Source organism: Amblyraja radiata, chromosome 1 (assembly GCF_010909765.2).
Source record: "Amblyraja radiata isolate CabotCenter1 chromosome 1, sAmbRad1.1.pri, whole genome shotgun sequence".
Classification (NCBI taxonomy): Eukaryota; Metazoa; Chordata; class Chondrichthyes; order Rajiformes; family Rajidae; genus Amblyraja; species Amblyraja radiata.
In genome coordinates, this window is record NC_045956.1 from 31,519,215 (window position 1) to 31,536,876 (window position 17,662).

Consider the following 17,662-nt stretch of genomic DNA (forward strand, 5'->3'; position numbering starts at 1 on the left):
TCCTTTAATTCTGAGGCTATGACCTCGAGACCTAGACTCTCCCATTAATGGAAACATCTTCTCCACAGCCACTCTTTCTAAGCCTTGCACTTTTCGGTAAGTTTCAATGAGGTCCCCCCTCGTCTTTCTAAACTCCAGAAAGTACAGGCCCAGTGCCGTCAAACGCTCATCATAGGTCATGCCTATTTTCAACCTTGTCCCATGTATTTTAGAGGGGTTAATTCTAAATGAAGTAGAGAGAGAGAGCGTAATTCTATATAGGATAGGAATAGTGAGAATGTTTTTGTGTATATGCATAGCACATTGGAACTGGTAGGGCACATTTTAAAACGTACTTAAACACTGGATTTTATAAAGAGAGACACTGAGTAGAGGAAGTAAAATCATGATGAATCTGGTTTGGCCACAACTGAAGGATTGTGCCTAATTCTGGGTGCCAAGCTTTAGAAATAAAAGGCTTTAGAGAGAGGTCAGGCAAAATTTACCAAAAATAAATCAGGATTATTTTTTTATGATGTGTATAGACTGATGAAGTTCAGGTTGTTCGCTAGGGTAAAGAGAATAGTGTGATGCAATCTGATTGCAGTGTTTAAGATAATGGATGGTACTCATACAGTAATCTTAAACTCATAGAGTGATACAACATGGAAACAGGCCCTTCGGCCCAACTTGCCCACACCGGCCAACATGCCCCATCTACAGTACTCACCTGCCTGCGTTTGGTCCATTTCCCTCTAAACCTATCCTATCCATGTACCTTTCTAACTGTTTTTTAAACGTTGGGATAGTCCCTGCCTCAACTACCTCCTCTGGCAGCTTGTTCCATACACCCATCCTTTTAGTTTAGTTTAGAGGTACAGCATGGCAAAAGGCCCTTCGGCCCACAGAGTCCGCACCGACCAGCGATCCCCACACATCAACATTGTCCTATACACACTAGGGACAATTTACACATACACCAAGACAATTAACCTACATTCATGTACGTCTTTGGAATGTGGGAGGAAACCGAAGATCTCAGAGAAAACCTACGCGGTCACGGGTAGAACGTACAAACTCCGTACAGACAAGCACCCGTAGTCGGGATCGAACCCGGGTCTCTGGTGCTGCAAGTGCTGTAAGGCAGCAACTCTACCGCTACGCCACCGTTTCCTTTGTGTGAAAAAGCTCCCCTTCATATTCCTTAAACCTATGTCCTCTGGTCCGCGATTCCCCTGCTCTGGGCAAGAGACTCTGTGCGTCTACCCGATCTATTCTTCTTATAATTTATATCTTCAGAGTGTTTAAATTGGTGGAGGAATCGGAATGAAGAGAGCAGACATTGAAGGTGATTCGGCAAAAGAACTAAGGGTGACAGGATGGTAGACAAAAACGCTGGAGAAACTCAGCGGGTGAGGCAGCATCTATGGAGCAAAGGAATGGGTGACGTTTCGGGTCGAGACCCTTCTTCAGATGCCGTGGGTGACAGGATAATTTTTTTCTACACATTGCATGGTTCGGGTCAGCAATGCATAACCAGGGATAATGAAGAATGGAGAAAGATTACAGTTAATGGCAACACCCTGAACTTCATCGATGTACAGGGAGATCTTTGGGTCCAAGTTCACAGCTCCCTGAAAGTGGCAACACAAGTGGATAGAGTGGTGAAGAAGATGTATATTATGTTTGCCTTCATCAGTCAGGGCATTGAGTATAAGACTCAGGAATTCATGCTGCAGTTTTATAGAGCTTAGGTTAGGAGGCCTTTGGAGTATTGCTTGTTGCCCCTTTAGTTTAGTTTAGAGATACAGCGCGGAAACAGGCCCTTTCGGCCCACCTGGCCCGCGCCATCCAGCGATCCCCGCACATTAACACTATCCTATACCCACTAGGGACAATTTTTACATTCACCAAGTCAATTAACCTACACACCTGCACGTCTTTGGAGTGTGGGAGGAAATCGAAGATCTCGGAGAAAACCCGCGCATGTCACGGGGAGAACGTAATACTCCGTGCAGACAGTACCCGTAGTCGGGATAGAACCCGGGGCTGTAAGGCAGCAACTCTAACGCTGCGCCACCGTGCCGTGCCACAGGATGAATAAGGAGGCTTTGGAGATGTTTTTTCCTGGATTGTGGGTATTAGGTATATGACAGGTTGGACAAACCTGGTTTGTTTTCTCTTCAGCAGCAGATGCTGAGGGGTGAACTAATAGAATTATATAACATCACGGGGGGCATAGATAGGATAGACAGTCACAACCTTTCTCTCAGTGAAAATATCAAAAACTAGACGGCACAGCTTAAAGGAGATGTTCGGGGCTAGTTGGTTGCATAAAGTGCGGTGGGTGCCTGGAACACATTGCCAGGGGTGGGGTGGTGGCAGATACAATAGTGCCATTGAAGACGCTTCTAGATAGGCCTCTGGAAATGTAAATGGAGTGCTGGTCGGGGTCCCTGGATAGAGTCAAGGGAGGAGGCATACAACACCTGTCACTGTACCTCCTCCCTCGACTCTGTCCAGGGACCTCGACAGTCTTTTCAGGTTAGGCAGAGGTTCACTTGCACCTCCTCCAACCTCATCTACTGTGTCCGTTTTTCAAGATGTGAACACCTATTCATTGGCGAGACCAAATGCAACCTATCCAAGTCACCCTACAGCCTCATAGCAACCTCCTCTCAGCTCAAACTGCCACCCTGCTTTGTGTCAAACTTGGAGATGTTACATTTAATTCTCTTGTTTAAATCGTTAATATAGTCCTTCTTCTCTTTGAATATAGATGCAAAGTACTCATTCAGTATCTCACCAACATCCTCCAACTTCAAGCATAGATTCCCTCTTGGGCTCTGACTGATGCCATCTTCTTAAATCTGACTCGCATCCTTTTCTTCATGACCAAGTTTACATCCGCCTTGGTCATCCACAGTTCCCTTACTTTGCTGTCCTTATGCCCCCCCCCCCCCCCACACAACCTTCCTTGCTGCAACATTCGGATCTTGCACTTGATCACCTTGTTTTAAAACAACTTCCATCTGCCCAATAACAACAGCCAATCTACCCACCTTAGCTCCTGCCTCATGACATTGATTGGCAAAATGTCTCCTCCTTGGCTGTAAACATTTAGTTGATCTGTGTTTCTGCAGGTAAGCATTTTCGACACACAAAAAACGTTGCAAATGCGATGTGAGGAAGGAACTGCAGATGCTGGTTTAAACCAAAGATAGACACAAAAAGCTGGAGTAACTCAGCGGGACAGGCAGCATCTCTGGAGAGAAGGAATGGGTGACGTTTCATGTTGAGACCCTTCTTCAGACTGAAAATAAGGATGTTTGTTGGTTTTATCTAACATTTCTAATCTGAAAAATATTTCTTCTTACAGATTGTAATGATATCATGCAAAAGCATGCAGAGGGCGGTGAGGATGGTTTGTTTAAGATAATGCCCAGTGGCTGTGTTGATGCAATAACGGTGTACTGTGATCAGAGTACTGGCGTCGGTGGTTGGATGTTGGTTCAGCAGCGCATGGATGAAACAGTCAACTTCAACCAGTCGTGGGACAAGTACAAAAGGGGATTTGGTCGCCTGGATGATGAAGGCCGAGGGAATATCTGGCTGGGAAATGATGTCCTTCACCTACTCACGGCAAAGGAAACCTCCCTTCGGATTGAGCTGGAGGACTGGTCTGGAAACAGGACGTACGCTGAGTATATCGTCAACGTAGGTTCTGAATCAGAAAACTACACGTTGAACATCACGAGTTACACTGGGAATGCAGGGGATGCTTTAATAAGTGGCTTATTTATGGATACTGCATACACCTCCCATGCAAACATGAAATTCAGTACTTTTGACAGAGACAATGATAACTGGGAGGAGAACTGTGCACAGTTTTATGGCGGTGGTTGGTGGTATAATAACTGCCAGGCCGCTAATCTAAATGGGATTTATTACCATGGTGGGCCTTATGATCCTCGCGATAATGTGCCATACGAGATAGAAAATGGCGTCATCTGGGATCCTTTTAAGGGTATAGACTATTCTCTTAAAGTGGTGAAGATGAAAATTCGACCAATTACTTCAGTTTAGGCAGAGTTTCTGTTCATATTGGTATAAATGTTGTGACAAATATTATGCTTGTCGTGGCTTCAACATAAATCTACCTCTTTGGATAAATTTGTTTTGTAATGCCTCAATCCTTGCGAAAAACTGTTGGAGATTTCCAAAAGATATTGAACAAATAGGTGATGATCATGTTTCATGTAATCGTCAATCACGAGCAAAAATCATCCTCATATATTCATTTTTCATTCAATTGTGTATAACTAAATAAAAATGAAAGTGAAATTATGCATCTCGCATGTAACATCACGTATTTTATACTGAACGATTCTGGCTGGTAACATATTTTGAGTTAATCTACGGTTGCTGACCATAGAACATACAGTAGAAGATAGTACAGCAGAAGGCACTTTGGTTGCAACGATGAGTTGGGCTGAAGGTGCTGTTTCCATGCTGTATAACTATGAATCAATGACTCGATCTGGAATACAGGTTGCAAGTACAAATAGGACTAGTTTCCTTACAAAACTTACAGAAGAGTTGTGATGTATTTATTTGTCATCCACAAGTATTCAACATTTTGAGGGACACAGGGAAGCTTTTCCCAGAGGAGAATTTTTCTAAAATCCGATGGCAAAGGATTAGGGTAGTGAGTAACAGGCTTAGGTCATAAGGTCATAAGTGATAGGAGCAGAATTAGACCATTCGGCCCATCAAGTCTTCTCCGCCTATTCAATCATGGCTGATCTATCTCGTCCTCCTAACCCCACTCTCCTGCCTTCTCCCCATAACCTCTGACACCCCGTACTAATCAAGAATATATCTATCCCTGCCTTAAAAATATCCACCGATTTGGCATCCACAGCCGTCTGTGGCAAAGAATTCCACAAAATCTCCACCCTCTGACTGAAGAAATTCCTCTTCATCTCCTTTTAAAAGGAACGTCCTTTAATTCTGAGACTATGACCTCACAGTTGTCTATTGAATATGGTCTATGGTCTATGGTCTATGGTCTATGGTCTATGGTCTATGGTCTATGGTCTATGGTCTATGGTCTATGGTCTATTGTCCGCTATGACTGCATTGGTAGGAATGACAACCACACAGTTCTAGTATTTGCAAAGTCTTGTCTTTTCAATGAGGATACAAATCAAGTCAAGTCGTCCATTTGCATTGATGAAGTAGAATGAAAAATCTTGCTTGTAGCAGCATTACAGGAACATAGACAAATACATAAAAACAAATAATTAGAAAGTAAAGTCAATGTTTGTCAAGAGTGAACTAGAGGTGCAACAGGGTACTGATCCATTGACCTGGTAGGATTAGTGTTGTGCAGGTTGGTTCACGAACCTGATCGCTGTAGGAAAGTAGCTGTTCCTGAACCTGGTGGCGTGGGACTTCAGGATTCTGAACTTCCTGCCCAACGGTAGGAGGGAGAAGAGGGTATACCCTAAATAGTGAGGACCCTCAATGTTAGACGTCATCTTCTTGAAGCATCACCTCATGTAGATGCTTTGGATGGAGGGAAGGACTGTGCCCATGATGTCCACCATTTTCTGCAGCCTCTTGCATTGCAGCGCCTTGGAATTGCCATGCCAAGCTATGATGCAATCAATCAGGATATTTTCTACAGTGCATCTGTAGGAGTATTCGGAGACATACATAATCTTTTTACACATTTATGGGCCTGTCCCACAGGCGACTCTTTAGGCGACTGGACTAATTTTAATGGAATTCACCCACGACAACCTACGACAGCAGAAATTGTCGCCACTGTCGCGGAAAATTTTTCAACATGTTGAAAATTTTGCGGCAGTCACCTGTAGTTGTCCAAAAAATCACCCAAGTGGGACAAGCCCATTAGCAAAGCAAAGGCATTAGCATGCTTTCTTCATGATTACATCTATGTGCTGGAGCCAGGGCTGCTCATCCAAGTTATTAACACTCAGGAATTTGAAGCGACCAACTCACCTCAGGACCAACACCGTAATGGAAACTCCCACGTGATCTCCTCATGCTTATGTGGCACAAGCACTGTGCCATATTGGGGAAATTCAAAACAAATTTAAAAAAGCCTCAAAACTGGATAAACATGCCAGAAATAGCAACAGCATATTGGAAAATGAAATGCTATGTTGTGAAGCAAATGACATATTAAACAATAGAGGAGTGTAGAAAAAAATTGAAGTGGTAGCCCAGGTTTTTTGGTCACGTCAGGGTATTTTATTGTCCTATGTCCCAGATAGGACAATGAAATTTATTTATTTATTTTTTATTTAACCTTTATTTAACCAGGAGAAGTCTCATTGAGATTAAAAATCTCTTTTACAAGAGAGTCCTGGCCAAGACAGGCAGCAGCACAGTTCCACAGTTACAGACAATAATTTAAAAACAACAGAGAACATATAAATAGAGTCACAGTCAGAACATCATCAAACAAAGCATGTACAGACAGAAGAGCCCGCTTCAACATCATTAAGAAGGGATTTAAATCTGTTTAGAGAAACCAGCTCCTTAAGTTTCAGTTCATTCTGCAGCTGGTTCCATGCGAAGGGATCAGCATAACTAAATGAAATACAGAAGTACATAACAGTTTCCTATTGAGACTTCCTATTCAGCACTGTGTGATATGTGAGGACTTGATTGGAGACAACCTTTTCACCGTTGTGGCAGAGCCAGTAGGCTTGGAGATGATAATTGAATGATACTGTCAGTATTTTGGGTAAACATAGAAACATGGAAACATAGAAATGCAGAAAACAGGTACAGGTACCTTTTCGGTCCTTTGAGCCAGCACCACCATTCAATATGATCATGGCTGATCATCCAAACTCAGTACCTCGTTCCTGCTTTCTCTCCATATCCCTTGATTAGGTCAGCCCAAAGAGCTATATCTAACTCTCTCTTGAATACATCCAGTGTATTGGCCTCCACTGCCTTCTGTGGCAGATAATTCCACAGATTCACAACTCTGGGTGAAGAAGTTTTCCTCATCTCAGTCCTAAATGGTCTACCTCTTATTCTTAACCTGTAACCCCCTCGTTCTGGGCTTCCCCAACATCGGGAACATTTTTCCTGCATCTAACCTGTCCAATCCCTTAAGAATGTTACATGTTTCGATAAAAACCCACTCATCCTTCCAAATTCCAGTAGATAGATAGATAGATAGATAGATAGATAGATAGATAGATAGATAGATAGATAGATAGATAGATAGATAGATAGATAGATAGATAGATAGATAGATAGATAGATAGATAGATAGATGGCACAATGGGCTAAGTGTTCGGCTGGCAACCGGAAGGTAGCTGGTTCGAATCCCGCTTGGAGTGCATACTGTCGTTGTGTCCTTGGGCAAGACACTTCACCCCCACCTTTGCCTGTGTGTGTCCTTGGGCAAGACACTTCACCCACCTTTGTCTGTGTGTGTGGATGTAATTATGTGAAGCACTTTGGGGTCAATGCAAGTTGACTAAAAATGTGCTATATAAATAAAGAAATTATTTTTTTTTTAAATTTAATAGATAGATAGATAGATAGATAGATAGATAGATAGATAGATAGATAGATAGATAGATAGATAGATAGATAGATAGATAGATAGATAGATAGATATGCCTTTATTGTCATTCAGACCGACATCTGAACGAAATTGCAGCAGTCATACATATAATACGATAAAAACAACAATAAACACATATTAACATCCACCACAGTGAGTCCACCCAGCATCTCCTCACTGTGATGGAGGCAAAAGTCTTAGGTCTCCAGTCTCTTCCCTCCTCTTCTCCCTCTGCGCTGAGGCGATACCCCCCGGGCGATGTTATAAATCACTCCCGCGGCTCAAACACCGCGGCCCGGGATGGTCGAAGCTGCGGCCCACCAGTCCTGCAGACGCAGCCGCTGGCCCGTGGCCGAACCCCGGACTCAGGCCACCACCGCCAGAACACCGTCCCAGCCACCCTCACGTGAGTATCGTGCCGTCTTCAGCCTCGGGCTGGGAATATAAGCCCAGTCGACCCATTCTTTCATCATGGGTAGCAAAGGGGTGCCAATGTGTCCAATCAATAAACAGCTTAACTGGCATTTATCCCCTGGCATATTAGCCAAAGCAATCTGCTACATAATTTTCTTCACAAAATCATAGAATCAGAGAAGATCATAAGCGATAGGTGTAGAATTAGGTCATTCGGGCCATCAAGTCTACTCCGCCATTCAATCATGGCTGGTCTATCTCTCCCTCCTAACCCCATTCTCCTGCCTTCTCCCCATAACCTCTGACATCCATACTAATCAAGAATCTATCTATCTCTGCCATAAATATATCCACTGACTTTGCGTCCACAGTCTTCTGTGGCCAAGAATTCCACAGATTCACCACCCTCTGGCTAAAACATTCCTCCTCATCTTCTTAAAAGAACATCCTTTAATTCTGAGGCTGTGACCTCTAGTCCTAGATACTCCCATTAGTGGAAACATCCTCTCCACATCCACTATTCTGTACGTTTCAATGAGGTCCCCCCCTCATTCTTCTAAACTCCAGCCAGTACTGGTCCAGTGCCGTCAAATGCTCATCATAGGTTATCCTACTCATTCCTGGAATCATTTCTTGTAAACCTCCACTGGACCCTCCAAAGCCAGCGCATCTGTCCTCTGATATGGTGCCCAAAATTCCTCACAAAGATGTATGACACAGATGCGCAGGCCCATTGCATCTATATCATTACTCGTTCACTTTAATGAGGGTTTTCTGATCTCGTACCTCCCTTTCAGGCCATGAGATCCAGATTAGCACCATTATCAACGTGGAGAAATGCTAATTCCTATAAATCCTGGCCCCGTATCGCCTTCGCTGTCAAACCCTCCAATATGTCCTCTGAGTGCCAGTGCGACAGTCTCACTGACTAGGAGCGTAATCCCTCCATCTCTTTTGCCTCTCTCTCAATCACATCTGTAATATTGAAACCCCCAACATTGGGTTGCCAGTCGAGCCCCTCTTGCAACCATATGTTCACAACGGCCACATCATAGTCCCAAGCACTGATCCAGGCACAAAGTGATTCCCCTCCGCCACCATAGATGAGGCTCACACCAGGGTCTCATCCATACCCCGTAACACTGCTCTCTCTCCCCATCCCCGCACACGCAACAAGGGCAGAGTCCCTCTGGTCCTCACCTTTCACCCCACCAGCCGGCAAATACAACACATAATCCTCCGCCATTTCCGCCACCTCCAACGTGACCCCACCACTCGCCACATCTTCCCATCTCCCCCCATGTCTGCCTTCCGCAAAGACCGCTCCCTCCGCAACTCCCTCGTCAATTCTTCCCTTCCCTCCCGCACCACCCCCTCCCCGGGCACTTTCCGTTGCAACCGCAAGAAATGCAACACCTGTCCCTTCACCTCCCCCCTCGACTCCATTCAAGGTCCCAAGCAGTCGTTCCAGGTGCGACAAAGGTTCACCTGTATCTCCTCCAACCTCATCTACTGCATCCGCTGCTCTAGATGTCAGCTGATTTACATCGGTGAGACCAAGCGTAGGTTGGGCGATCGTTTCGCCGAACACCTCCGCTCAGTCCGCAATAACCTACCTGACCTCCCGGTGGCTCAGCACTTCAACTCCCCCTCCCATTCCCAATCCGACCTCTCTGTCCTGGGTCTCCTCCATTGCCAGAGTGAGCAACAGCGGAAATTGGAGGAACAGCACCTCATATTCCGTCTGGGATCCTTGCGTCCTTATGGCATTAACATTGAATTCTCCCAATTTGGCTAGCCCGTGCTGTCTCCTCCCCTTCCTTAACCCTCTAGCTGTCTCCTCCCACCCTCCCATCCGCCCACCCTCGGGCTCCTCCTCCTCCTCCCTTTTTCCTTATTTCTTTCCCCACCCCCCATCAGTCTGAAGAAGGGTTTCGGCCCGAAACGTCGCCTATTTCCTTCGCTCCATAGATGCTGCTGCACCCGCTGAGTTTCCCCAGCAATTTTGTGTACCTACAAAGTTAATCTGCTTTCTCCACAAAAACTCCAGGCATTGAAATAAACACCCTTCAGTCCACCAGTGTCACCATTTTCCTTCACCTCTCCCTGTCTGTCCTTGCTTTGAAACTTACTGGCCCTAACCTAAACATTCCCATCTCTCCTACATCATGACCAACTACTCTGGTTCCCACCCCTGCGCCCCGCCTCTCTAGTTTAAATCCTCTTGAGTAGTGCTAGTGAACCTCCCAGCAAGGATATTGGTCCCCCTCCAGTTCAGATGCAACCCACAGCTCTTGTATACTTCACCACTGGCTCTAGGAGGTCCCAATGATCTAAGATAGACGATAGACAATAGACAATAGGTGCAGGAGTAGGCCATTTGGCCCTTTGAGCAAGCACTGTCATTCAATGTGGTCATGGCTGATCATCCACAATCAGTACCCCGTTCCTGTCTTCTCTCCATATCCCTTGACTCCGCTATCTTTAAGAGCTCTGTCAAATTCTCTCTTGAAAGCATCCAGAGAACCAGCCTCCACCGCCCTCTGAGGCAGAGAATTCTACATTTGTGTGAAAAGGTTTTTCTTCATCTCCGTTCTGAATGGCTCACCCCTTATTCTTAAACTGTGGCCCCTGGTTCTGGACTCTCCCAACATCGGGAACACGTTTCCTGCCTCTAGCGTGTCCAAACCCTTAATAATCTGATATGTTTCAATAAGAATCCCTCTCATCCTAAATTCTAGAGTACACAAGCCAGGCTGCCCCATTCTCTCAGCATATCACACTCTCGCCATCCCAGGAATTAACCTTGTAAACCTACGCTGCACTCCCTCAATAACAAGAATGTCCTTCCTCAAATTAGGGGACCGGAACTGCACACAATACTCAAGGTATGGTCTCACTGTGATCTGAAAACCTGCCCCAACTCCAGAGCCACTTACTCATCTGTCCTATCTGCTTATTCATATGATTACAAGCATGTGGTAATGGGAGTAATCCAGAGATGACTACACTGGGGGCTCCTGTTTTTTTTATGTTCTACCCAACTCTCCATGCATTCACTTTGCAGAACCTCTCCCCTTTTCCTAACGATGTCATTTGTGTCAACGAGGGCAACAATGTCGGGCTGCTCACGCTTCCCTTTCAGGCCAAGGCTGGGGATCCCATGTGTGTAAGAAGCAACTGCAGATGCTCGTTTACACGGACGATAGACACAACATGCTGGAGTATGTCAGCACGACAGGCATGAAGGACCCTTTCGGGTCGAGACCCTCCTACAGACTGAGAGTCAGGTGAGAGGGGGGAAAGGGAAACCTGTGTCTATCTCCTTTGAGAATGTTCTGCAGCTGCCCAGAGACATCCTGGACCCTGGCACCAGGGAGGCAACACGCCATCCTTGTCTATTGCCACATAATCTCCTGTCCATCCCCATAGTGGGTCATCGGGTGGCGCAGCCTTCCCTCTCAGAGGGAAACGTTGATTCTGCTGTGGGGATGTTTATGCTCAATTCTATCGTGTGTTGTGTTCTTTTTATTGTAGGGCTGTATGGTAACTCAAATCTCACTGTACCAATTGATGCATTTGACAATAAATGCAACTTGAACTTGAACTTAAATAATGAGTCTTCTATCGCAATGGCTCTGTATGGCCATTCCCTTCCCAGCTGTCCCTCAGAGCTTGGCCCGACCCCACAGATTGGCCACCACTCATTGATTTGGATGAGAACATACATAGCTCCTCTTCAGGAGGAGAGGAACACCCCTGTCCCCTGTCTCCATCAAGGGTGTGGATGTGACCAGTTTACCAGGGAGTACAAATACCTTGGAGTGTACCTGGACAGTAAACTGGACTGGTCCAGGAACACTGAGGCCCTGAACAAGAAGAGACAGAACCGGCTGTACTTTCTGAGAAGGCTCCGCTCCTTCAACATCTGTGAGATGCTGCAGATGTTCTACCAATCGGTGGTAGCCAGTGCCATCTCCTTCGCTGCTGTGTGCTGGGGCAGCAGGGCGAAGGCCGCAGATGCCAATAGGATCAACAAACTGGCTGGCTCCGTCCTGGGGACGGAGTTGGATTCATGGGAGGTGGTCTTGGAGGAGAGGATACTCCTCAAACTGCGGAGCATCCTGGACAATACAGCTCACCCACTCCATGACACACTGGTCAGCCTGAGGAGCGCCTTCAGCAACAGACTGGTTCCACCAAGATGCAGCACAGAACGCCACAGGAGATCCTTCTTCCCTGTGACTATCAAACTGTACAACTCCTCCCCATTCTGTCATGGGGTAGACTTCTATCATATCGTATTGTATCATATTGTATCATATCATATCGCAAGTAGACAAAAAATGCTGCAGAAACTCAGCGGGTGAGGCAGCATCTATGGAGAGAAGGAATAGGCGACGTCTCTGGTCGAGACCCTTCTTCAGACTGATGTCCGGGGGGGGGGGAGGGGCGGGAAAAAGGAAGGAAGAGGCGGAGACGGGAGACAGTAGGCTTTGTGGGAGAGCTGGGAAGTGGAGGGGAAGGAAGGAGAAAGCAAGGACTATCTGAAATTGGAGAAGTCAATGTTCATACCGCTGGGGTGTAATCTACCTAAGCGAAATATGAGGTGCTGTTCCTCCAGTTTGCGCTGGGCCTCACTCTGACACTGGAGGAGGCCCAGGACAGAAAGGCCAGATTGGGAATGGGAGGGGGCATTGAAGTGCAGAGCAACCGGGAGATCAGGTTGGTTAATACGAACTGAGCGGAGGTGTTGGGCGAAGCGATCGCCGAGCCTGCATTTGGTCTCGCCGATATGGAGAAATTGGCACCTGGAACAGTGGCTGCAGTAAATAAGGTTGGAGGAGGTGCAGGTAAACCTCTGCCTCACCTGGAAAGACTGATTGGGTCCTTGGATGGAGTCGAGTGGGGAGGTAAAGGGACAAGTGTAGCATTTCTTGCGGTTGCAAGTAAAACTGCCCGGAGAGGGGGTGGTTTGGGTAGGAAGGGACGAATTGACCAGGGAGTTATGGAGAGAGTGGTCTCTGCGAAAAGCCGAAAGGGGAGGAGATGGGAAGATGTGGCCAGTTATAACAAGTTTGCTGATGATACAAAAGTGGGTGGTTTTGCAGATAGTGAAGATGGTTCTGAAAAATTGCAGCAGGATCTTGATCGATTGGGCAGAGGAATGGTTGATGGAATTTAACACAGAGAAATGTGAGGTGTTGCATTTTGGTAAGTCTAACATGGGCAGGACCTACACAATGAATGGAAGGGCTATGGTCCATAGCCTCTGGGGAGTGTTGAAGAGCAGAGGGATCTAGGAGTACAGGTACGTAGTTCCCTGAAGGTGGAGTTGCAGGTAGATGACGTGGTCAAAAAGGCCTTTGGCACTTTGGCCTTCATCAGTCACAGTATTGAGTATAGAAGTTGGGAGGTCATGTTGCAGTTGTATAAGACGTTGGTGAGGCTGCATTTCAGAATATTGTATTCAGTTCTGGGCACCATGTTATAGGAAAGATGTTGTCAAGCTAGAAAGGGTTCAGAGAAGATTTATGAGGATGTTGCCAGGACTAGAGGGTGTGAGCAATAGGGATATGTTTAGTAGGCTGGCACCCTATTCCTTGGAGCGCAGGAGGATGAGGGGTGATGTTATAGAGGTGTATAAAATCATGAGAGATAAAGATCGGGTAGATGCACAGAGTCTCTTGCCCAGAGTAGGTAAATTGAGGTCTAGACTACGTATGTTTAAAGTGAAGGGGAAAAGATTAAATAGGAATCTGAGGGGTAACTTTTTCACACAAAGGGTATGGAACAAGCTGCCAGAGAAAGTAGTTGAGGCTGGGACTATTCCAACGTTTAAGAAACAGTTAGACTGGTACATGGATAGGACAGGTTTGGAGGGATATGGACCTTACGCGGGCAGGTGGGACATGTTGGCGGGTGTGGGCAAGTTGGGCCTGTTCCACACTGTATCACTCTATGACTACTGCTCTTCCCTGTCCCACAACAGCATTCCAAGGAGCATTGCCCCAGGAATTCCTTGCTTAGTTCCTTTCCTGCTGGTCACCTATCTGCTTCCTGCCTAAACCTAAGGCTTGACCACCTCATTCTAATTCCTATCAATGGCCCTCTCACAACCCCGGATAATCCTATTGATCAGCAGCAGTTCCACGTCCTTCAAGCAGTCCACAGGAAGCATTTCACTATCCCAACTATACCTAAATAACACACAAAAGAACTCACTCACTTTTTTAATCTTTCCAAGGACTTGATTCAGCAATTGCACATTACAGCTGTGTACCAAAAGTACATAAACATTCAATAGTTACACTCCATCAAGCAGTCATTATGGAACAAAGGTGCATTCATTATTTACAATGCTCTCGAGCCCCTGCGGCGATCAGCATTCACGGAAAGCCGCCAGAGTCCCCCTGGACACCGTGTATTCCCTCTCCAGGGACACGCGAGCACGGACGTAGGCCTTGAATAGGGGCAGGCAGCCGACTCTGGTGTGACCATCGACCGCCCGCTGCCTGCACCTGCGAATGGCCATCTTGGCCAGGCCTTGGAGCAAACCAACAGGGAGGTCCCAACCCCCCCCCCCCCCCCCGATCGGCTCTCCCCACACCCTGCCTTGTGTCCAAACACCAGGATCGTGGGACTAAAATGCAACCAGAACTTGAGGAACAACCCCTTCAGGTATTGGTACAGGGACAGTAGCCTCTCACACTCCATATAGGCGTGGAACACGGTCTCTTCCTCACCGCAGAAAATACAGGCGGCCGGCGAGCCCGTGAACCAACTCAATAGTTTATTACACGCCACCGCTCTGCGCCACCCCAGGTCCCCAATGTAAAGGGAGACAACTCCCTTGTAGAGAGACCTCCACTGGGGACCGCCCCCGCCTTCAGGTGGTAACACAGACCGCCAGTGGTGTGTCGGGACGGGAGACGAAGGCAAGGAGGTGCAGAATGTGCAGGAGCATTCTATAAAGTATGCGTCTGTTCGCATCACAAAACGGCACGCTGGGCATCTCGGAAACGCGGCTCAAGTTGTGTCGAGCTGGCGCCTGAGAAATATCCCAGAGCCTAGGCCCAATGAGCAAATCTGTTGGGGTGGGGTTAAGCTAATTCAGAACCACTCTAAGCACACGCCTCTCTTCGACACCCGCCATGACAGGGTGAGGAGCGGCCACTCCCGCAGCCGCAACATCCCCCTCCCCTCGTGGAGCAACACGCTGGCTGAAAACAGCCAAATTCCTCACTTAGCCCATCCCGATAGAAACTAGGCAAGCCCCTTCGATTGATGCCCGCCACCGGGAGCTGCGAGACCCCCTTAGGCAACAACCCCGACGAAAAAAATACGTGGCCAGAGCATGCCATCTGGGAGGGGGGTTCTCCGCATACATATACCTCCGCAGAGTCCTGAGACGGAGAGCCGCCACCTGGGTACACGCATGCATACCAAGGACTGGCCGCCCTCCTCTAACAGGAGACTCAGGACCGCTGCGGAAACCCAATGCTTTATATTTCCCCAAAAGCAATCTACCAGCTTCTTCTGTAAAGCAGTTGCAAATATGGAAGGCGGGACAAGAGTAACCAGCCAGTACCATAACATAGAGGCCACCAGCTGGTTTATGACCAACACCCTTCCCTGAAAGGAAAGAACTCCAAGCAGCTTAGACCAGCGCCCCAGCCGGGCAACCACTTTTGTCTCCAACTCCTACCAGTTTGCCAGCCAAGCATCCTCAGTGGGACTCAGGTACACCCCCAGATAGAGGAGGTGCATGGTGCTCCACCCATACAATATCATCTCCTCCGGCAGTGAGTCTACCTGCCACTAAAAGTCCAGAACACTTACTCCAGTTAACCCTGGCAGAAGATGCAGCTGAGAAAATCTCCTGGCAGTCACGCATCCTCCGCAGGTCACCAGGATCAGTGAACGTAAGGAGTACATCATCGACATACGCCGAAAGAAACACCTCCTCCCCCGGGCCAGGTAGGGCCAGGCCTGTCAACCTCCTCCGAAGAAGACACAGGAACGGCTCCACACAGACCGAGTACAACTGACCCGACATGGGGCACCCCTGACGAAACCCCCTCCCAAATCGAAAGGGAGCCAACAATGCACCATTAACCTTCACAAGGCACTCCACTACAGCATACAAAAACCGGACCTGGGCCACGGAATACGGTCCAAATCCAAACGCTTGCAGCGTCCCGAAGAGGTATTCATGCACTACCCTGTCAAAAGCCTTCTCCTGATCAAGAGACAGAAATGCAGCTGACTGACCAGTACCCTGGGCTAGATGAATCAGGTCCCTAACCAGGTGGATGTTATCCTGAATGGAACGGTCAGGGACTGTATCGGACTGGTCTGGGTGAATCAGTTGGAGCAGCACGGAGCCCAGGCGATTTGCCATCACCCGTGCAAAAACTTTATACTCTGTATTTCAACAGGCAGAGTTCGCCCTTCTTGGGCAGTCTCTCTCCCTCTCTCCCTCTCTCCCTCTCTCTCCCTCTCTCCCTCTCTCCCTCTCTCTCTCTCTCCAATGGGCTTGTCTATTGTGCGTCAGTGAATCAAACACCTGCTTTTTAAATGTGCCTCCAACTCGAGATAAAACCTTTTCAATGAAAACCAGTTTACTTTCATCTCTCCAGCCAATTTTTCAAAAATGCTTTCTCTCCTCTCAAAATGTTTGACGACATGGAAGAGGTGTAACCAAAGAGACTGGAGGGTGTAACCATGCACTCTAGCGTTACTATAGACTTAAAGCCCCCCCAAAAATGTCAGCGATGTAAATTTCTTGGAATCTTCATTTCATTAAAGCAGGTTGTTTTCAGGTGCAGCATATTGACAAATGTTTTCTCTTCATGTACTTTTAATATTTTGGTGAATTCACAAAATGTCTCCTTGAATCAATTCTCTATTAATGATTCATAAATAAATTAAATGCAAACAATAGAAATAAATGACAACGTGAAATACATGCAATATTTATTTTTGCTTCCACATTCCTTAAATGTTTGAGTTTATGCTGCATCGAGCACCGATTGAGGTATTTGTTCATTGTGTGGATTTGAGTTTGAGAACATTGGTCGCATTTTCATGCTCATCTTTTTCAATGAATACCATGATCCTTTCCAGTCCATCCACACTATTCCATCATCAGTGCCATGATTTGTCATTTGTTTTGTATAGTGCCCGTTCCAATAATATCTACCATTTGGATTTGCAGAATGACACCTGTTGTACCACCATCCACCGCCATCTTCTCTTGCGCATTGCTTGCTTGGGTCATTGGGTAGCCTGCCAACGTCAAAACAATTTAAATGGCTGGTTGTGCGGAAAGACGTTTAAATGTTCTATTTCAATCACGTTACAACAAAAACTATGTGAGATGCAATGTTTACCTGAGGGAACGATGTACACATACATCTTTTAGAAATTTTATTTCAGAAAATATATTCTCTTTTGGAAGTAGCTTGAACTTTAGTTTTTATGCTATAACTTAATTTAATTGTCCATAAAATGTAACCTTGAAAATAGATCAAATATTGGACGTAATTCCCAAAAGATTTTTGTTTAGTTTAGTTTATTGCAAAAAGAAATTCCTCCTCATCTCCTTCCTAAAGAACTTCCTTTAATTCTGAGGCTGTGCCCTCT

General features: G+C 46.6%; 1 protein-coding gene across 1 annotated transcript; it reads left to right on the plus strand.

Annotated features, from left to right (window-relative positions):
* The first annotated feature begins 3,362 nt into the window (after positions 1 to 3,362).
* LOC116972251 (fibrinogen alpha chain-like) lies at positions 3,363 to 4,328 on the plus strand. The gene has a single exon (XM_033019720.1). It carries the CDS (start codon positions 3,373 to 3,375, stop codon positions 4,063 to 4,065), a length of 693 nt encoding a protein of 230 aa, XP_032875611.1. The 5' UTR covers positions 3,363 to 3,372; the 3' UTR covers positions 4,066 to 4,328.
* Positions 4,329 to 17,662: the final 13,334 nt, after the last annotated feature.

What these genes read in the sequence shown, in the direction of transcription:
- LOC116972251 (XM_033019720.1), top strand. Translation starts at nt 3,373, where the DNA reads ATGCAAAAGCATGCAGAGGGCGGTGAGGATGGTTTGTTTAAGATAATG.